General features: G+C 36.8%; 1 protein-coding gene and 2 long non-coding RNA genes across 9 annotated transcripts; all 3 read left to right on the top strand.

The window, feature by feature from the left end:
- Positions 1-1,938: 1,938 nt before the first annotated feature.
- Positions 1,939-9,532, top strand: LOC103426677 (subtilisin-like protease SBT2.5). 6 transcript variants are annotated; one of them, XM_008364761.4, is made up of 11 exons: positions 1,939-2,201; positions 2,923-3,138; positions 4,006-4,150; positions 4,257-4,651; positions 5,278-5,373; positions 5,466-5,538; positions 5,939-6,224; positions 7,208-7,533; positions 7,956-8,223; positions 8,544-8,825; positions 8,933-9,532. In XM_008364761.4, the coding sequence occupies exons 2-11, from the start codon at positions 2,963-2,965 to the stop codon at positions 9,337-9,339; spliced, it is 2,454 nt and encodes an 817-aa protein (XP_008362983.1). In that variant the 5' UTR covers positions 1,939-2,201; positions 2,923-2,962; the 3' UTR covers positions 9,340-9,532. The 6 variants fall into 6 exon arrangements, with proteins under 6 accessions (XP_008362983.1, XP_008362984.1, XP_008362985.1 ...); XM_008364762.4 differs by having other exon boundaries at positions 1,939-2,197; XM_008364763.4 differs by having other exon boundaries at positions 1,939-2,145.
- A 336-nt stretch (positions 9,533-9,868) lies between these two features.
- On the top strand, positions 9,869-11,171 carry LOC139192889 (uncharacterized). The gene is made up of 2 exons (XR_011577427.1): positions 9,869-10,169; positions 10,347-11,171. It is a non-coding gene; the product is annotated as an uncharacterized lncRNA (long non-coding RNA).
- A 1,202-nt stretch (positions 11,172-12,373) lies between these two features.
- Positions 12,374-15,584, top strand: LOC139192892 (uncharacterized). 2 transcript variants are annotated; one of them, XR_011577432.1, is made up of 3 exons: positions 12,374-12,585; positions 13,724-13,775; positions 15,343-15,584. It is a non-coding gene; the product is annotated as an uncharacterized lncRNA (long non-coding RNA). The 2 variants fall into 2 exon arrangements; XR_011577433.1 differs by having other exon boundaries at positions 15,348-15,584.
- Positions 15,585-22,404: the final 6,820 nt, after the last annotated feature.

The following is a 22,404-nucleotide window of genomic DNA, read 5'->3' on the forward strand; positions in this document are numbered from 1 at the left end:
AAAATTGAAAAAGAAAAGTTGAGTATGAAGAATTATTAGTTTTTAGGGCAATGTTGTCCCTAAATTTTGTAATAAATGTTAAAAATGTGCAAAAACAAGAAGGGAAAATAGAGGGAAAAAGCAAACCCTCCATCATCCATGGGTTGGTTTTTCTCTCTCTTTTCCCAACATTTATTACATTTTTTTTCCCACAAACTTAAAGTTCAGATTTACCAAACATGGGAATGGACATGATTTTCCATTCCCAAGCCTCATTTCGCACATACCAAACACAGAGTAGAATATTGCATCCCCTTCGTTTAGAATAGGCAATTACACACCGTCTTAGTTCTCATACACATGCACTTATGTTTAAGGGTTAATCTCACTTTAGTACCTAGTTTTTTTTTTTTTTCAACATTTCATACATCAAGTTTTTTTCGTTCCAGTCTGGTATCTAAAGTCATAATTCAGAGACATTTTCATACAACTGTTAAGCTGTCTGTTAAAACAGTCGTTAACATGTAACCAACCCCCATTTTATAATTCTGAGACTTAATTTCCGATTGTTTTAACAAACAGCTTAACAGATGTATGAAAATGTCCTAGAACTTCAAAACGGTAAACTGAGATTAACCATATATTTAATTATGTTCTTGGTTTTATTTGGTTTATTCAACCGAAAAATTATCTTATGAGTACCGTACAAAATTTATACTCCAATCATACTTCCCAATTATCTTATGACTATGACTAATTGAAATTTTAAATAGGGAAGCGTTATTGAACTAGTAGTTAATGTTAGAGCATCTTCAATGGAAATGTCAAATATGAATTGTCAAAATTTTATTTAAAGGCTACGTGGCCATTTGAAGTTGAAATCAAAATTTCTTTCATTTCAAGGAGTGTGTTAAATTATTGTATATTGATACCCCCTACTACATTTTTTAAGAAAAAAGTAATTTTAAATGGTTAAAAGTTGTAACCTATTGGTGTAGGCTTTTTAGCCAAAATGGTCTTTGAAATTTGTATAACTCCTCACTTTGGTTTCTGAGATTTGAAATCAATACAAGTGGTCTTTGAGATTGTCCACCATCAATCATTTTGGTCCTTCCGTGAATAGTTATGTTAAATAAAGATTAAAATGATAAAACTACGCTCAATTTAATAAATAATAGGCCAAAATGATTTGACAAAAATTGAGGATATTTTTGTCATTTTATCCTTATTTATTGGAGTATTTTCACGGAATGACCAAAATGATCGATGGTGAACAAACTTAGGGACCAATTCAATCGGTTTCAAATCTGAGGGACCAAAATAAGAAGTTTTGCAAATCTCATGAACCATTTTGGATAAAAAGATCCCTCACATTAAATAATAAATTGACTCCATCTTTGTTTTCTATGAAAAAAAGACGACTAGAAAGTAAGAAGTCAAATAACTCAGCTGCCATATTAATTATGACATCTCATTTGAAGAAAAAAAATCATTGATATTTTTTAGTCCTATTTGACGTATTTGACGTTTCTTTTAGAAATGCTCTTAGAAAATCATTTCCCACTCCTCGCATATATGAGCTCCTTATATTGCAGTTTTTGTATCCTAAAAGCGGGATAGGATGTGTAATGAAAAAAATAGACAGACGGACAAAAATACCTGAAACATGACAGTTGCATTATCGTCACTCAAACCCGATCCGGCAGGCAGCCGCTCCATCCATCCGCCATCCGCCATCCGCCGTCTTCCCCCGCGGCAAAACCACGAGGGCCGTTTCGTCATTTCCGTATAAAACCCCCGACAGCTTGCGCGCGAATGTTCGCACCAGCACGAAAGATGATAAACTTTGACTTTCGTACGAAAAATTAAGCCAAAATTTACTGAATAATAATCCCCAAAATTTACTTTTAGTTAAATCGAGCAATTAATAATTAATCCCTCCATCATCTTCGGCCCCCCGAGAATCCGAGATAATAAATAAATATATAAATAAAAAACCCTAACCACCAGAGGAGATACTCCTCTCGCTCTCACTACCGGACACTCTCACTCACTGAAAAGTCGACCAGCTTCTTCACAGCTCTCTCTCTCTCTCTCTAGAGCTCTGCATTGAACCAATGCGATCGCATTCTGATCAAATCTCAGCCCTCCATTGTTAGCCTTGATGTAAATCTCAGCTCCCTCACTCTCCTCTCCCGATTCGCCTCTCTGGATCTCTGCAAGTAACCAAACACTGCCTTTCCATTTTTTTTGTTTTTTTATATAATTGTAGGGGAATTTTTTTTTTGTTTATTTTGTTTAGTATATGGTAGCCGATTATTCCTTGCTTGGATCGCTAACAAAGTGGTTGCTTTTATTTTAATTTTATATATTTTTTTTGGATTTATGAGATTCATTCTTTTGCTTTTTTAAGGTGCTTAGTAATGGAAGCGACTTTTTTCAAGGGAATGCTTTTTGGTGCTCGTTTGTGATCTTGAAGCTATTTTGCCTTATTTCTTGCACTCTGCTACTCACTCACCCGCTCACTCACTTGCTAATCAAAATCTCATTTTGTTTAGGCTCTAATTACTTCAGTAATCTCTTCTCACTTACCACAACTCGGTGCATTTTTAGTTTTTTGCTACTTGGGTATGCCATTGTTAGTATTCGGTTTCGATTTCTGTTACTTCGGTGTTGTTTGCAACTCCACAAGCATAGGAAATGCTCGACCGAAAAGGAGATTTAAGCTAATGTTTTGAGTCAATTTATTTTCTTTACGTGTCCGAGAAACCAATCAAATTGTTACTTTGTTTTCTTTGAGCTCGTAATTGTGAAAAATAAGCGCAGGTAGCAGTAAATTAGTAATTGTTGTGGTCATTTTTCCTAGTAATTATTGTGTTTTTCAATTTAGCTTACTTAAGATCGACTTCTTTTTATTGACTCGGTGTGTTTCTCATGATTCAGATCTTGTGGAGTACTGAAGTTGGATACTTGAATCGTAAAAATGGTGGCCGTGGAGTTTGGGTGCACGGTTGCCGTACTGTTTTCCCTTTTAATTATTGGCAAAGCTGATGTTTACATCGTGACGATTGAAGGAGAGCCTATTATAAGTTATCAAGGTGGTGTTGATGGATTTGAAGCCACTGCTGTGGAATCTGATGAAAAGATTGATACAACTAGGTATATTCAAATTTCCCCCATGATTTTTTTTTTCCAATGTATCTTTATATATCTTATTGTTCACACACACAATTATGCATTTATTTATGTATGTATATTGGATAAGAATATTATCCTATTACCAACCAATCATAGGCAGCCTGGGAGGTGTTTGTATGAAGTTTGAGAATCTGTCAAAGTCATGCATGATGTAATTGTATGAATCTAATGACACGGATGGAGAGCTATTGAAAAGAATTAGGACCATCACTAGAACAATGTTTTGGACCATCTATGAAATGCCACATGTCCTCTAGATATTATGTTAGTATTTGACATTTGATTGATGCTTTTACAAAAGATGATAAAGTCCACCGAAAAATTGATCCAACAAATAGAACTATCAATTCTATTTTTTTTTTCAGGAAATGATCAAACAGGTTAGAGTAGGGTTACACCCAATAATCTGTCATCTGCTTTGTTTGTGTTTATTATGGCAATAATTTCTTTGTTATTGCTTTGTCTTACTATCAATTGGTTTTTGGTCGACCACTTTTTTACATCTTACAATATGTTGCCTGTTTGAAGTAGTTGTTGGGATATGTTAATTAGTTTCATCAATTTCTTTTCTAACACATTGAGACATATGCATGTGTACATGTTCATATAGTACCTTTATGTGACAGCTTACATGCAACTAGTTACTTTCTCCGAAAGAATTCGCCTTTCAATATGATCTTGTTGTCTATAAAGTGCACATCGTTCATCCTAAACTATCATATACGTGATGATATATTTCCCTTTATGACTGGGGTGGTTATCTCTCTGATTCTGAATCATGAAATGTACTGATAAATCTCTTTTGGCCATTCTTTTGGCTTCTTTCAGTGAATCAGTCACGTCCTATGCCCGACACTTGGAGAGTAAACATGATATGCTTCTTGGCATGTTGTTTGAGGAAGGGAGCTACCAAAAACTCTACAGCTATCAACATCTTATTAATGGATTTGCAGTCCACATTTCTCATGAACAGGTAACAACTTGGACAGACACTTCCTGTTATGTCGTTCATATGAATGACAGATATTGATGTCTTCTCTTGCATTCTCATTTTCTTACGCTGTTCCTTTTATTAGTAGGCAGAAACATTGATGCGTGCTCCTGGTGTGAAATCGGTGGAGAGAGATTGGAAGGTGAAGAGACTTACAACCCACACCCCACAGTTTTTAGGTCTCCCAACTGGAGTATGGCCGACAGGAGGTGGCTTTGATAGGGCTGGGGAAGATATTGTGATAGGGTTTGTGGACTCAGGGATCTATCCGCACCATCCAAGCTTTGCGAGCCCCAATATCGATCCTTATGGGCCTGTTCCAAAGTATAGAGGTAAATGTGAAGTTGATCCAGACACAAAGAGGAACTTCTGTAATGGGAAGATTATTGGAGCTCACCATTTTGCCAAAGCTGCAATAGCAGCTGGGGTATTTAATCCTTCTATTGATTTTGACTCTCCTATGGATGGTGATGGACATGGAAGGTTAGGCCCCCACACCTCTGTTACACTTTCTTCATGGGAACCTATGCTATTGTGTATTCTGGATATTCATACATTTAAGGAAACATATTCATTTCAGAGAATTAAAGAGATAAGTACATTTCTTAGTAAGCTTAGACACAATTGGGGAATCCAACAGTAAGCTTAATAAGGCATCAGTGAATACTCTACCATGGATGGCATCAATTGAGGAATTCAATTAGTAAGCGTAGAAACACTTCCATAAATGACAAAAGGTTTTATACTTTCTTCTGTGAACAAAGAGTAAGGACATTTATTAATTGACATACATTTCAATGAATATGAGCATAGGGATAGCATTATGCTAACATATTTATAAAAATATCATACAGTTATAACTTTGATAGATTTACAGAAGATGTAACTTTTGGGGTTTCACTGTTCAGAAAGGGAAAACTTGACAACCATAAAAGTTCCTCTTTCCTACTACTTGGAATTGACAGAAACTATTTTGCTTTCGTTTTAGGCAACATTTATTGTAACATAATATCTTTTGATTCCTTTTCCTTTTCCCCTTTCTGCTTGTGTCAATTGATATTTTTTTCTATCTGAAGCTTTTTTCCTCCTTTTTTATCATTGTCTACCAGTCACACTGCAGCTATTGCAGCTGGTAATAATGGAATTCCAGTGAGAATGCGTGGTCATGAATTTGGGAAAGCAAGTGGGATGGCTCCCCGTGCCAGGTGAGGAAGAAAAGTTCCTCTGGTCATTTCTTGTATTAAAGCAGTAAATGTTTTCTTTCTTTTAATCCAGATACGTAAATTTCTGTCTTCAGAATTGCTGTATATAAAGCCCTTTACAGGCTTTTTGGAGGATTTGTTGCAGATGTAGTTGCCGCAATTGATCAGGTGTGCAATAATTCCATAACATAGAACAAAAGACGTTGGGTGAATGCTTAGTGCACATCTTTTTGTGTACATTTGGACTTATGTGGGTGTCCTTTTTACATGTCGGTATGTGCACATGTAGATATATGTTCCTGCTCACTCTGCAAAACTCTATTAATATGTATTCTTTAGAGATAAAAGAAAAGACAAAAGGTTATTTTTTGCTTGTCCTCTCAGCACATCTCCATCATCTCACAGAAAAAAAAGGGTAAAAGGTTTAAATTGGTGACTGCTAACATATTTCATTAAAGATGAAACAGATAGTGTTGCCTTGCCAACTAGTTTTACTCACTTTTGGGCTATTACCTTTGGTTGCTATGTCTGGAATGGTGGTTCTTATTTGAAGATATTTTTTGAACAGGCTGTATATGATGGAGTGGATATATTGAGCCTTTCTGTGGGGCCAAACAGTCCTCCAGCTACCACCAAGACCACTTATTTGAATCCTTTTGATGCCACACTTCTTTCAGCTGTGAAAGCAGGTGTATTTGTTGCACAAGCAGCTGGAAATGGAGGACCTTTTCCAAAAACTTTAGTTTCTTATAGTCCTTGGATAGCTTCTGTTGCTGCTGCCATTGATGATCGCAGATACAAAAACCATTTAACGCTTGGAAATGGAAAACTATTAGCTGGACTTGGGCTGTCACGTAAGTATCTGTTCTGGGAGCAAACCTATTTAGTTATGTTCTTTTAGCAAATTGTGAGTAGCACATTCATCAATAACCTAAATGCTTGCTGCATAATCTCTTGGAAATAAATTTCTTTGTTAATCAGTTGTGTAACCTAGACTTTAGTTTAAAATAACAGTCCTGATTTAGGCTAAATGCCAAATAGGTAGCCATTAAGATAAATGCATTGTAATCAATCTATAGACTCCCCCTCAAGTTGTAGAACGAATTTTGACAATTCTCAGCTTGCTGCAAGTAGAAACAGTGTGTTTATGAGGTTTTCTGAAAAAGGTGGACAACTCAGGCTCATTTCTAACATAGAGTAGAAGGGGAAATCCTTTTGTCCCACTGGGACCAAAGTAAATAAACCAAGAACTGAAAAAGAGATCTTGATGAAGACATAGTGGAAACTGTGGCATAGCAACAACAGAGAAGTTGTCAACTTTTTCTCTTTGTTGTGGTCCAAGTAGGGTAAGAATAGCAATGGGTTTAGGTCTCAGGACAAATACTGCTCTAACACCACATTGAAAAGTAAATTTCAAATAGGGAAGAAAAATCATTGTGTTTAAGATTCAAACGAAAGCAGTACAATGATTAATTTGGGATGCCTGGACATATACTCTGGTAATCAGCTCTAACGGTTAGACCTATATTTAAGCCAACAACCCTAATTTTAAGCTTAATGCATAGTAACCAGCAAAAATGATAAAGGCCTTATATAAGGCAGCCTCATTAGCATGAATAAGACACGGTTGATTTCAGGATGGTTTTTGTAATGCCTCCACATGGATCCTGGAGCATTCCATGATTGTGTTATCTTGCGACCACTTCAATTTACAGCAGTTCTCACATGTGTGTTATAATACAGGCTTTTTGCATTCTAAGGCAATAACTGGTTCACATTCTACATTTTCGCATTTCCAAAGCCTGAATTACTCCCTCCTCTGTTCCCCTTTTTGCAGCATCAACACATCCAAATCAAACGTACACACTGGTTGCTGCAAATGATGTGCTTCTTGATTCTTCTGTAGTTAAGTATAGCCCCTCAGACTGCCAGAAACCAGAAGTTTTAAACAAGAACTTGGTTCAGGGGAATATTCTTCTTTGTGGCTATTCATTCAATTTCGTTGTTGGTACTGCATCAATCAAGAAAGTGTCCGAAACAGCCAAAAGTCTTGGTGCAATTGGTTTTGTTCTTGTGGTGGAAAATGTTTCCCCAGGGACAAAATTTGATCCTGTTCCTGTAGGCGTTCCTGGGATTTTAATCACCGATGTTGAAAAGTCAATGGTAATATTTCAACTTTTCTCCTTAACGAAACAGTGTATTATTTATTTAAATTGCTTTTAAAGAATTATGAAGTTAGATTTGTTGTAATCAAGTAATAGAGTATGGAACATTCTCCAAGCGTTTTTTGTGAAATTAGATTTACTACAATAGCATATGAGCTTAAGATATAATCATGCAAATTCATTTGTCTTTGACCTCCTTGACAAGAAAAATAAAATAAAACTTCATTTTTGTCACTTCTTTGTATCATATGAACTTGATCCTGTCTGATAACTTACGGTGCTTACCATCTTTTACAATTTAATTGAGCTATTATTTAGGTCTCTGGCCCCTTTTCCTTCTTATGCATGTTCTAACTTTTCCCCTTTCCTGCAATTATGTGCACGATTGGTTCTTGGTGCTCTGGCTTCGATGTTGTTCAGGATCTTATAGAATATTACAACATCTCTACAGTAAGGGATTGGACTGGTCGTGTGAAGAGCTTCAAAGCTATAGGTAGCATTGGGAATGGTTTGACGCCTATACTCCACAAGTCTGCACCACAGGTGGCAATATTCTCTGCTAGAGGACCCAACATCAAAGATTTCAGCTACCAAGAAGCGGATCTTCTCAAGCCGGATATTCTAGCTCCTGGTTCTCTAATTTGGGCTGCTTGGTCTCCAAATGGAACAGATGAACCTGATTATGTTGGTAAGGATCTAATTGAAGCATTTTAAGTGTTTTCTCCCCATATTTTGATGTTTCAAACTTTCCTGAGATTTTTTAGTACTTGGCGGTGTACCAAACTTTAGTTTCAAAGCTGTTTACGAGGTATCAAATTCTGAAATAGGTTAAGAAAAAATTTCCGACACATCCTCATTTTGCTTAGAAAAGAAGGGGAAGATATTCAGATTTCTCACTCACAGCTGTCAAATTAAACCCAAGTACAGCTGTCAAATTAAACCCAAGTCAATAACAATTGTACCTCTAGAGATGCACTTGACATATTAAGGGATTATTTCTTTGACCAGGGGAGGGATTTGCCATGATTTCGGGAACAAGTATGGCTGCACCACATATAGCTGGAATAGCTGCTCTTATAAAGCAGAAGCACCCTCATTGGAGCCCTGCCGCCATCAAATCAGCTTTGATGACAACATCAACAACTATGGACAGGGCTGGCAGACCTCTTCAAGCACAGCAATATTCAGAAACACAAGCCATTAAGTTTGTCAGTGCCAACCCTTTTGATTATGGGAGTGGCCATGTCGATCCAAGAGCTGCTCTGGATCCTGGACTAATCTTTGATGCGGGTATGTATTCTTCTACATCCTTGAAATGATTTTACGCTATCGGACTTATCTTTGGCACATTATGTGATGAAATCTCAATCGAATAACTTTTGGTTTTTAAATTTTAGGCTATCAGGATTACTTGGGTTTCTTGTGTACAACACCTGGTATTAATTCTAATGAGATAAAGAAGTACACAAACTCCCCCTGCAATTACACTATGGGCCACCCGTCGAATTTCAACTCTCCTTCAATTACAGTAGCTCATCTTGTGAAAAGCCAAACAGTTACACGCACAGTCACAAATGTTGCACAAGAAGAAACCTATGTGATCACAACCAGAATGGCCCCAGCCGTTGCCATCGAAGCTAGCCCTCGGGCAATGACTCTGAGACCTGGTGCATCCCGAAAGTTCTCAGTGATTCTGACGGTTCGGTCTGTGACAGGATCCTACAGTTTTGGCGAGGTGATGATGAAAGGTAGCCGGGGGCACAAGGTGAGGATCGCTGTGGTAGCTATGGGATACCAACGGTAGTTTGGGATGGTAAATTAAAAATTTTAGCCGTTATGGTTGTAATATTCTTTGTAACCTGTGGGAATAAGATGTGAGGCTAGATGCATGTTTCTGAAATATATATATGTATGTATGTGGAATTGCTGTAAAGAGAACTGGTGGGGAGACTCTTTGTTTCTTCCACTTAAGTTTTTGCTAATTTGATTTGGTACAAGTTTTGTTCCCTGCATTTCATTTTAGGAAGCTTATTCGCGTTAGACGTGGGCATACAATTAAATAGGTTCATCTGATGGATCATTTTGGATACCTCAATCCTATCGAAATTTCTAATGTGCGGACAACATTTTGCGGACCTTCCGTGCAGACTAAATATGGGCTGTTGGATTTAATCTCAATGGTCATAAGCAAATTAATCAAGGAGAGCTTATAGTGAAATCGGTTCATAAATGACCCGTCATTAAAACCTAATGGATGACTCGACAATAGTTTTTTTTATTTTTTTATTCAGCTAAAATTGTCCCTCTCCCGGACAAATAGTTACATTTCATAAACTTGTTGTCTTCTTCACCCAAAACTCTCCTGCCGAACGATTTGAAAAACGTTTTAGTTGACTTCCCCCCTGTTCAAAACTCAGTCGAAGTTGTCTAGTATTTGTCGTCTTCGGCACGACCTTTGAAACTCACTCGACTTCCACATCGCGCATTCAAAACTCAGGTGAACTTCGTTTGAACTTTGTCCAGTCAGTTCGATAGAAAAGACGTGGTGCTTGCTTTCTTCCAGTCGCATTATGAGTCCTTGTTTCCACAATATTCGACATCATACTTCATTCCCTAAAGTCAATTTGAAATTTGGTGAGTTTGGAATTTGAAACCTTAGAAATAAATTTTGTTATTTTTGTCAAATTTGATTAAATAATTTAGTGTTTAAGGTTAATTATGCATGTTCATTGATGAAATTAGTTGAAATTGATGCATATTTGTAGAATTTTTGGGAAATTTGGGTGTGATGTGATGAAGTGTTGTTGACAGGTTGTGTATAAGGGCTATGCTATTCACTTTGTTTTGTTGAAGTTATATTGTTGAGTTGTGATTGATTTGAATACCTAAACACTTTGCCTCGAGATTGATGAATGTGAAGATCGAAGCTACTCAGAGAATGAATGGTTGCCTCTTGCAAAATGTATCCATGCGATAAGCGTAATCATTACGATCTTTTATTGCATGACATTGAAGACCTCACACCTGAATTCGAAGTGCATTCTTCGCATCGTAGCAGGTCGGACCACCACACAAAGTTTGAAGACTAACCGGTATGTATTTCAGCTTACTCTGAAAGGCACGGTCTTTAGATAACTATCCATCCTCAAGGGAAATAGATTGTCTTTCCGATACTTAGTAATGGGCAATTGTCAGACCCTAATTTTTCAAGATAGGAATAAGGCTGATCCGAATACAATTACCTCAGAAGTTTGGTCATGGACTCGACAGCTCCAAGCAGAGTTGGACCAGATAGAGTAGCCGTACTACCATCACCTTGTTCTGGGGCAATAGGTGAAGTTCGAGCGACTCTGCTAGATGACCATGGTTGTTTCACAAAATACGCGATTTGATCCAGATATGGACTCGATCTGATCTTTATAAATCTTGGAGTTCTTACAATATAGGAATTGGTGTGCGTCGCAAGTAATCGTAACTTTTAAGAGGATGCAATATTTATTTCTAGATATCCTCTAGGATTTTCCCAACTTAGACCGAGGATTGTATCTTAAAAAGGTCTCTCTCCCAACGGTATAAATACACTATCCAGAATTCATTTCTGGTAACGCAATCTCAATACTCTAATTCTCTCGACCACTGCTTGAGTCTAAAACTGCTTGCTAACTTGACCATCGAAAAGCCTTTGGCCGACACATCGCCTCGGTCTTAGGCTTGTTCATGGTTATTATCTGTTTTACAGGTTACCCGAGTTTGTGCCTCCACCATTCGGCGGTGGGCATATTTGGTTCCAACAAATGCCACAATTTTTTAACTACATTGGTGTACCATATGATGTGACAAGTAATTATACATATCATGACAATTAATTAGTTTATCTCATTAGATGTTCATCAAATGTATCATTTTCTACATCATTTGGTACACCAACATGATTTCTAAAAGTTGATCCCATAACATTACTCTATAATTCAACAAATAAAATAAAATAAAAAACCCTAGACACTAGATAGAAAAAAGAAAAGAAAAAAAAACTTACTGTCTTCGACCCCACCTTGACCTTGGGGTCAACGACAATCCTTTTCAATCTCTTCTCTTTCTTTTTATGTTTCTAATTAATAGTGGTCACTCTCTCACTTTGTCAAGGAGAGCTTTTAGTTGTGGTCACTCTCTCCTTTCGAGAAGGAGAGCCTTTTGCAGTAGTTATGATTTACTTCTCAAAACCGAAACTTAAAGCAATAATTGTGGTTCAAATTTGAGGTGGTTTTGGAGTTGCGTACTTGGTACAAACTATGAGGAGGAAGCTCGACTTATGTTGAGGTGACTCGTAATAGAATTTTTTTGTCGATGATTGGAAGATGACCAAAGAGTGGTGTAATCTTTCTCTTGTGGTCACTATAAGAAAACATGGATTGGGTGACGGAGTTTTCTGTGGCGTGTAAAAATTCATCACATTTAGGTAGCATAAGTGACGCTTTTTTTTTTAAAATAGTACCATTAAGATTTTCGCGGAACACCAAAATATTTTGCCTCACTTATACTTTTAGTTTCGTCACAAATTTAACATTCATCACATAACAAGGGAGAATGCCACCTAGTCATTCCTCACTTAAAATATTAAATTTTAAAAAAAATTGAGAAAACCCCAAATTAATAAAAGGAAAACTAATGAAAAGGGTTTGAAAACTTTAAGTTTTAACTATAAGGACAAAATAAAGGGTAAAGTGAACAATATCAGAATTGACTTTTTAGTGTAAAAATGTGACTTTTCGTTAAAGTGAAGAGTACCATGAGCTTCTCGTTAAAGTTCACGTTAATAAAACCTATCTCATTTTATTCACCCCTCCCGTCAAACCATCCCTTCATCTACTCCCTCACCCCAACTCACGACGACCAGCTACTTGGTGGTTGTCAACAACGGCGACCACCACCTCGGCCACTCTCCCACCCTTTGATTCTCATTCTCCAACTCTCTCATCTCTTTGACATAACAATACCAAATTGCGGAAAGAGAAGTTCGATTTTTATTGCAGTTCTTCCAATCGACAACAAGGTACTTTGTTTCTCTATATTTCCTAAATTGTTTTTGGATTTTGTTCTCCAATTAATTCTTTGGTTGCCAAGTTTAGACACCCAGTTATAAATTTCCTTTATATTTCAAAAATTAATCAGCTACAATATATTATATTCCCTGCAAATTTTGCCTCTGTTGTGAAGGTCGCACATTTTTTGCCATATGTATGTAAAATTTGCAAACTACAAACAATGAAATGTTCTTTCCTACTCTCCTTTCTCGCTGCCTATTCTGCATTTGTAATTCCCTATTTGTTTTGGTGAAATGTGAAGTTATTTTACGTGTAATAAGTTGGTAGGTTTATGTTTGAGCAACATCTCTTTTAAGTGTTTGGATTTTGTTAAGTTCTGGATGTTATTGTTCTGCAGTTTTTAGTACACAATTTGAACAACATGACCTTATTAACTACTATAACAAAGATGAAGAATTATTGAAGTTAACTTAATTCTGGGTTTGTGTTGGTCCATTACATATTAATAACAAACATTTGACGTGCTCCTGACTATAAACCTTGCATAGGCTTGTGACTGTTATTTGTTTCAGCAACTTATTAATCTTGTGTACAAGTCAAAAGCTTTCATTTGATGGACGATGACTCCTTTGTCTGTTGTGTTTTCTTAAGCTTATCTTATTGAGGGCTTTCCATATAGGATTTAACGGTAGTTTATATTGGATGTTTTTTAATGTCAAATACTGTTTTTAGTTTTCAGATTCTCTTCCTATCTATTTGTTTTCTTCCTCTCAATTTTTGTTTCCAAATTTTCATTAAGTTAGAGTAATGAAATTGGTATACATGTTGGTCAATACTTTTGCATTCAGCAGTTTTGGGTTGCTTGAAAAAAAAAAAACTATGCATATGAGACCCACTATAACCCCATCATGTTCATTCACTACCATAACCAAAGCCAAACAGTTATAGAATTATAAGAAATTCTATTTCATAATTTAAAATTTAAACCACAGCTTATGCTTAATGTGGTTTTATTTGGCTACTTGCTCTGATGCACAATCCACAATCCAAGTACAATCCACAAACCACAAACACCGTTTAGTTTATTCTGATGCACACTTACCTTTCTATACACGTATGAAATTTTTATACTTTCATGATTTTTAGGATTGAAGGTGCTAAAGATCGAGATTAATTAAGTACAAGACCAAAGCTTCAAGTAAGTATGTTGTCTTAATGATTGCAATTTACAATGACATAATATTACTGCTACCTCTAGCCAAATTATCATTACATATGAATAGTAATGAAGAGTATGAAGTATTGTGCATGTATTGAAAGCATGCTGGTTTTTCTGTTAGGTTATTACAATTTATTATCTAGCATGCTGATTTTTGTGTGATTTTGCTATTTTTTAGTATGCTTGTTTTAGTATCTAGTTGCTCTTGAGTTGGGATGTGTATTTTTTGAATTGAGCTTCTTGACGTTTTTGGTTGTTATATTATATGTCTATCTTAATAATTTTTCATATATATTTTATTAGGGTAATGCTAGGGAGTTCAAATTATTTAAACCCAATTTGCAAACCAAATGATGTGGTTGTAGATGATTGGATTATTAACTAAGTGTCGATTAACGTTCTTGTTTCTTATTGGTGACACATCATTTGGTTTGCAATTTGGTTTAAAAATTTTGGTCTCCCTAGCATTATCCATTTTATTATGGCAACATATTGAAATAAGAGTGTGCAGCTCAGTACTAGGAGTCTAGGATTGAAGTGATCTGACTTCATGGATCGACAATGGATTCGTAGTCGGGATCACCTTAGTTCCGAATATAGAGAAGGGGTCAAGTTATTTATTGACATTGCTTGTCACCATGTGAACTAGAATAATCAAATACCATGACCTTGTAGAGTTTGTCATAACATCTTTTTTTGGTATGGATGTGAATTATGATGGATGGATATATCATGGGGAACATATCCATAAAAAACATAGGTCACTGACTTTTGTATTTTATGATGCTGATATCGTTACATATTAGATTTATAAGTGACGACAGAAGTATCACGTAAAAGTAAAATATGTGGCAACTCTACCATTTTGCCACTTAAACTATCGCTGACGTTGTATAGGTGATGGTAATTGTGACGTTGGAATTTTGTCACATATAGTCAAATGTGACGAATTTTCATATTTATGTGATTAATGTTGGTCGCTACAAGAGTCTTGTTTTCTTGTAGTGGGTGCTTTGCAATGGTTTTGAAGGATACATAATTGTTTTTTCTCTTCAAGTGATGGTATGTGTTTACCTTGTGTATTTAAAGGTGTTGGGTCCAGCTTGTAATGTTTAAGTATTGTGAGCTTATCTAACTTGTTGGGTAGGTGTGGATCTTCCGTAGCTAAGGAATCATACTTGCGAGGAGTTTGTTTTGGGTTGTGTTATTTTGTTTGTTTTGTTTATGGTTTTGTGATGCCTCATAGAAAGACTTCTTTGTCGAAGGAGCATCGTCTATTGCAAGTTCATAAAAAAGTGAAGCAAGGTTTTGTCCTTGTGAGCATTAACTTTTTGTTTGGTTAGGTGTGGTTATGTGACTAGGTTTTGTATGGGTTTTTTTTGTTACGTTTGTAATTATAAAATTAATTTCTTATCAATGATGTTCATGGTTTTATTTTATTAATAAAATGTTTTTTATCTTAAAAAAAATGCAAATCCATACTTAAAGTTGTTCAATAATGTTTGTTTTGTTCTTTTATTATATCTTGTATTGGTTGTTGGAGAAGAGAAGTGAAAAATGGCACAGACTAAGAGTTTGGAAGCGAAAGACGCACTGATTGAAGCCTTTATTGAGAGAAAGGCTAACTATCAATCACGAGATTTCTGATTTTGTTTGTTGTGGCTACTACCATGATCAGGATAGGGTTTATGTCCCCTTGACAAATTGTACTTTTTATTTTCTTTTTATAAATCTACCCCATTGTCACTTTCCATGATAATAATGCTAAAGTGAGATTGACTTTGTGAATTTACAGGAAAAAAAAAACACACGAAGGAAAAAAAAAAGGCTAAAAAAAACTCAAAAATTGTGTTTTTTGTTGTAGTATGAATTTAGTGAATGAAGAAAGAGGGAGATTTGCCAGAGGGAGATAAGTGCTTGAGTACTTCGTGAGTCATATTCCTCATGCCTTATTCCTTTATTTATACTAATAAAGAAGATAGAAACTTGCTCAGTAATACAAGTTGTACAAAGAAAATCTTCTAAATCTCATAGGATTTGTATAGATAATCTACTAAGATTTATACAATCATATTCCTAATTAAAATAGAATTGCAACACTCCCTCATGAGTGTGCAAGTACTCAAGTAGATGACACATCAAGTCTCCAACGATAATGTAGAGGTAGTTGATGAAGTTATTGGCACAATGAATGAATGTGAGTCTAAACTAACAAACTGAAGAATGCATATAGTAGTATTCCACGATAATGTAAGTACTCAAGATATTGTAGTATTCCTAATGGTAAGGATATAACGGTCTGGGAATGTGCCTTGTGCGGGTTTGATGATAACCTTAGATATTGAACTTCGGGTTCCACAACCTCTTTTCAGACCAATAGTGAAGGAAGTGTCATGTCTAATACAATGAGCTAAGCATAACAAAGAGTAAAGTTGAATTTAGATATAAAACTTTGGGTTCCACAACCTCTTCAAGGGTCTCATTTTCATCTAGTGAGATTCATTCTCTCACTATTGTGCTTTTGAGTAAGCAACATGGTAGTAATCAGATTCGAGAATTTAGTGAAGTTTTGTTCTCTACGTTGTTACTTCAAGAGTATGTTAGAGCAAGAAGGATGAGAAAAATCTTCTCTAGTCAAGATTCACTCGAGTTTTATAAACTTCAAAATTGTATCTATTCATGGACGTAAAGGTTTCAATCATGTTTTTCTTCAGGCAAGACCATCTTGCATGATTGAACGGTCTATAGAGCGAGCCAAAGAGCCCTGGAATCCTCTTTAGCGAGGTACTTCCATTTTTAATTTTTTTTTATAGGCATAAATCTTCAAATGAAGATAATGGAGGAGATTCAGCTCAATTCATGTCATTATTGGCTTTAATGGTTTTTCAGCTTCCGAATAGTCAAGTGGAGTATCATGTCTTGTACCCACATAAAGTAGTTTCGGTCAGAAACTTCCATGTCAATGAAATCGAACTTGAGACAGTTTCAATAGTCCACTGAATGAAGAGAATAAGATTGTGGCTGGTGCTATGAGAAATAAAAACCTACATAAAAGTATCTCTAAATGAGATGTCAAAATCCTAAGTGGAATGTCATTGTGCATATTTGACATCAAAAGTCTCTCTAATTGATGTGTTATTTTTTGATTGGATTTCAAGGCTTTGTGATTTGGAGTCAAATTTTGACATCAATATCAAATTTTTTATTAATTCATCTTAATGGTGGGTTCCTTATTCCACAAACATTTCAACCAATTCGGTTCGAGAAGTACAAAATTTGACATAAGATTTTAGATGCCACATTAGCCATCAATTGTATTTTGACTCTTATAATTTGATATTTCCTTTGGAGATGGTCTAAGCATCAAAGTTAGAACATTGGGTTCTAACTCATGGTTTGGTTTGTTGAAAAACTTCATGTTTTTCATGGGTGTATTGTTTTATTAAAGATTCGGGTTTCAAGGACACTAAATTTGAAATTAAAAATTCGATATAAATGAACCTCTAGTTCAAAACAAAGTACTTGCAAGAACATAAGATACAATGTACAACTAGTATAGTGAATTTAGGTTCCTTCGGGGACCCAATATGAGTAGCTTTGGAACTACGAAAGGATGTTAATAGTCCCAAGAAAAATGATAAAATATTGAATCGTAATTTATAAAAAATAGATTTCATGTCAAAAATATGTTTTTTGTCAAAATTATGGACTCAGGGTCACTAAATTAATCCAATAGGTCAGGCCCAAGCAGGGGTCGACAGTATAAGCAAGAGAATATAGTGGTCCAAGCCCATATTTGGGCTAGGTGGCTGCGGGCCAAGTAGAAAAGAACCTAGATTATTGGTATCGGCCGCGAGAAAGGCATCCCAACAAAAACTAGGCGTTGGCTGAAGCAAAACGGTAAGCCCAATTGTTTGGGTTTGGGTCATGATGTGCAGCAGGCCCAACGAATTGGGTTGCAAAAGCAGGATGCCAGACGACATCATTCTGAAATGGGTGCAGGTCGTGGCTTGCGTGCACGATTAGGGTTTTGTTTATAATTTTCTTAAAACACCACAATTTCTTTCTATTTTCATGTTTTTCTTTGTACTCACACAATTTATAAAACATGAACAGCATGTATAATTGAACAATATAGGCAACATATAAAGCAAAAATAAGTGTGTGTTGTGGCCTATATTTTACAGAGATGTGCGGCAAAGAGAAGAAGAGAGATTGGAGAATAGACTTGAGGAATTGTGTGTTAATTCCCCAGTCCTTGTGCCTTTATTTATAGTAATTAGGAGGAGAGAAACTTGTTTTCCAAGTAATACAAAGTATATTAGGGAAGATCTTCTAGATCCCAAAGGATTCCTACTTTATCTCTACTTAGGATTTACACAATCACATATTGATAAGAACATATGTCACAACACTCCCCCTTGAGTGTGCAAATACTCAAGTAGATGGTGCATCAGATCTTCAGGCAAATGTAGAAGTAGTGGATGAAATCGTCTCGTTTAGTCGGCACAAGTAGCGAATGCGAGTCTCAAAACAAACGGAAGAATGCAGGAGTGGTAAAACTCATAAAACCTTGCTATGGCAAAACCCAAGGTGGGAGAAAAACCCATAGGCTAAGGAGAAAAGTGAGAAGTTGCATTAAGTCAAAACTATACGTCTTCTGGACGCAAGTAGAAGAGCTCACAAGGGTATGATCAGCCCAGGATGGGTGCCTCGTTAAAACCTAGTTAGGTAGCAAAAACCCAGTGGGAAAAATTCTCCTAATCGTAGGGAAAAAGAGTACATTAAGATCAAGTGAGTATACTTCTAGATACTCCCCATGAGTTTGACAAAACTTCCAAATGAAACTACAAGCATCGCAAATGAGAAAGTTACGCATACCAATTCCTTGGACAACCTTCTGAAATGTAGACTTCGGTAGTGACTCCGTGTAGATGTCAGCAAGGTTATCTGGGATTGGACTGCTTGACTTCAATCTTCTGATGCTCATGCTGATGTAGACACAATATGCTTGGTGTTGACTTGTTGGATGTATCATGATCTGATCGATACATACAACGTTGTATTCATGGATCGTTGTTGGGACTCAACGATGGATGAAAAACGCAGGGATTTTGAATATGCTCAACAAGAATTCTCGACCATATCTCTCACGTGATGAGACATAGTGAGTCTTGGAACAATTCAAAGGTTTCGCAACAAAAGGTCTATCTAGTTAACCTCCAAGATATTGCGGTGTTCCTTAATGGTAAAGACATAACCATGCGGGAACGTACCTTGTGTGATCAGATAGACGGTCTGATTCAGCGAATCCCACAAGGTAGGCATCATTCTGAAGATCAAGGGGGGTGTGATATATTCTGAGATGTATAGGGAATAAGCCCAAATCCGTAGTAACGGAAAAAAACGTCTTTAACACCAAATTTGGTGGCGGCGTGTTAGGCGCAGTGCTGCTTTATGCCAAAAGATTATCAGCACATAAGATGTCTGATCTAGTGCATTTGAGCTAAGTACAACAAACGCCAATGGTACTTAGATATGGTTGCCTTACGTTCCAATATGGAACCTTATGCTCCATACCCTCCGTTAAAGGTTTCATTTGCATCTAGCATACAGATGATCGGGATATACTCATACGTAACACCTTCTGGGTCTAGTATGAGTGGTGGACCAGAATACCATCAAAACTAGCTTGAAACTTCAGGTCGAGGTAATGTCAAGTTCTCCCAAGATCATTCACCTTATAGTTCGACATGCGAGTTATTTTGCTCAACTCTAGCAATTTTGGATTTTATACACGCAGGGGCATATATCCTTAACTGATCAAATATTCACTTAGACGGGTATACCACATCCGCCCAGATAGTTCTGCATCCGTAAAGTGAAGGCTTCTTGGGAATCAAGAGGATGTTCTTGTGGTCTAGAACTATTTGAATCAGTACATGTAAGTCTTTTGGAAACTCCATGTAGGTTCATATCACGATCCCAGAGATACTACAACCACGTTTGTAATGCTGCAATCCATCAAATGGCGTATGAGATAAACCTTGCGCCACAAGGCGCCATATTGCACTATTTCATTCATCTCATTCGTCATAGATTGATTCTTTTAGTTGACCAATCAGTTCTACGTTGATATTAATCAATGGAACGCGGTTCGTTATCGTCGCTTTTCATTTATGTCGGTACCATATAAATGAAACATCATTTATGATAATCTCATTCCAATTTCATATCTCATCCAAACTAGTATACTGGACCAAGAACTTCAGGTCTCGGGAGTAATCCGGATTTAATCTCATGAGATGAAAAGGTCTGAGACAGCGATCAAGGGGCGGATTCATTCGTGGCACGTTCCTCCTCTTTTGGGGAGGTGAATCCTCGAACCGAGTTATTTACCATGCTTCTGGCATAAGATAGATTGATTGGCTAGTCGCCAATATACGAGGGTCGGCCACAATTGTGGTTTTCCTACTTTCAGGACAAAGGTCCGAAGAACATTTGGTACACATCTTTGTAGGCACATTTGCAGCTGGTATATGTGATCTCGTCACTTTTTCTAGATCAGAGGAAGTGTCTGGTTAAACTCTGACGATCTAGATTGGGATCGATATGAGACATAGTGGGGATGTCCACGATAATTCGCGTCATTCTTTAGGAATGGTGACGTTCTTATCTCCCCCTAACGACGGGAAGACTGGCTCATAAAAGTGACAATCCGTAAAACGAGCGGTAAAGAGATCGCCTGTCAAAGGTTATTTAGTAACGATTATTAGAAGAATAATCATAATCGACATAGATTGCCATCCTTCCCTGAGGACCCTTTTGTTCTTGTGTACGTAAGGGCGGCGCAAATGGCACATAGACCACACAACCAAAGACGCGCAGATGCAATATGTCGGGTTCGTATCTGGTAACCAACTGACACGCGCTTTATAAGGTTGGGTCGTGACGGGCCTCAAGCGGACCAACATGGTTGCTTGCAATATTGCATGGCCCCAAGCAGAGGTCGGGAACTGTGGTACGTATGACTAGTCGACCACGCAATCATTTGAAGGCGTTTAATGAATACTTCTGCTGGGTCGTTCTGGGTATGAACATGGGACTGGATGTTCAACTTCAAAAAACCCAACCTACATGCAATATCCATCGAGATTTAAAGTGTTCGATGTAAATGTCGATGTAAATTTTCCAACTTATCCAATCAAATAAAGTTGATCAGATAATCAGGGTGGTGAGCCCTGAGCTTGTTAATCTGAGCTACCAGTGTGGAGAATGCAACTTGTGGACAACAACCACACGTGTGACAAACGTGTAGAAGCATCAACCAATACTATAGAATATTTAAATGGTCCGTAGCGTGGTTGAATCTATCCACAAATGTCCCATATGAATCCTTTGTAAAAAGATGGAGGGTGCTAAGGTATAATACGTGTCCAGGTATGATTTCTTTACTTCTGGTAAAAGGATGCCCAAAACGGCACATCACGAATCATCCTAGATATACCAAACGTACATCCATAGCGAAAATTCCTTAGGAATCGCGGGCTTTTGGCCGGCCATATAATGGGGCTGAATGGATGTAATCCATTCGTTAAGCGTTCCATCTTCTCTAGAATATGCATTTAACTATATTCGTAGGAAGTGCAAAAATGGTGATATGCCAAGGAATTTTTTCTCCATTTTCTACATTGGTTTCGATATGGTAATAATACTCTCGAATATCCTTAAAGCTCAAAAAGGCGTTCTTCCGGAACGAAGTGAGTATAAGGCTTCCCTTTATGGTAAAGTTAATACCATTGGACAATATAGGGCAGTGCCATGCCCCACAATCAGGTTGGATAAGCCTGAAAGGTTGTCAGGGGATGATTAGGTATGAAGTTAGCATAGAACCAGACAGCTAACTTCCCCACAAAACATACCTAAGCATGAGTTAATTGTAGTCACATGTGGTAATCTTCGTTAATTAACTCTTTTATTTAAGAATAATGGTGACATCCAAACACTAATCTTAAATCCGAGAACAAAATAAATTATTCACAAAATAAACCAAAAAAAAACAATGGGGTTCGGCCAATAGGCCGTCCATGTCAAATTTCGCTCTGCCAAATGTATTAGGTGGAGCAAAATGAGTCTTCACAAATGGACTACGAGAATTTTACCTATTCATGGACGTAACAGTTTCAATCATGTTTTGCTTCAGGCAAAAATTCATCTTTGCATGATTTGAAACAGTCCATAACAGATTTGAAGAGTCAAGGAGTCCTCAGCAGGGAGGTACTTCCATTGGATATGCTTCAGGCATAATTCTTCGAATAAGGATCATGGCGGATGCTTATTCACGTCTTGTATCCACATAAAGTAGTTTACTATTCGAAACTTCCAAGTCAGTGAAATCGAACTTGTTACGGTTCGACAATACACTGAATGGAGGAAACAAGAATGTGAGTGGTGTTTTAGGAAATAAAATTGCCATAAACAACAAATTTAGAACATTCAGGTTCTAAGACATGGTTTGGTTTAAACAGATTTAAGCATGGAGAACTTCGGGTCTCAACATGAGTGTTGCGCATTAAGAAACTTCAGGTTCATATGGTACTTTTCCGAA

The sequence above is a fragment of the Malus domestica genome, chromosome 16 (assembly GCF_042453785.1).
Source record: "Malus domestica chromosome 16, GDT2T_hap1".
NCBI classification, from domain to species: domain Eukaryota; kingdom Viridiplantae; phylum Streptophyta; class Magnoliopsida; order Rosales; family Rosaceae; genus Malus; species Malus domestica.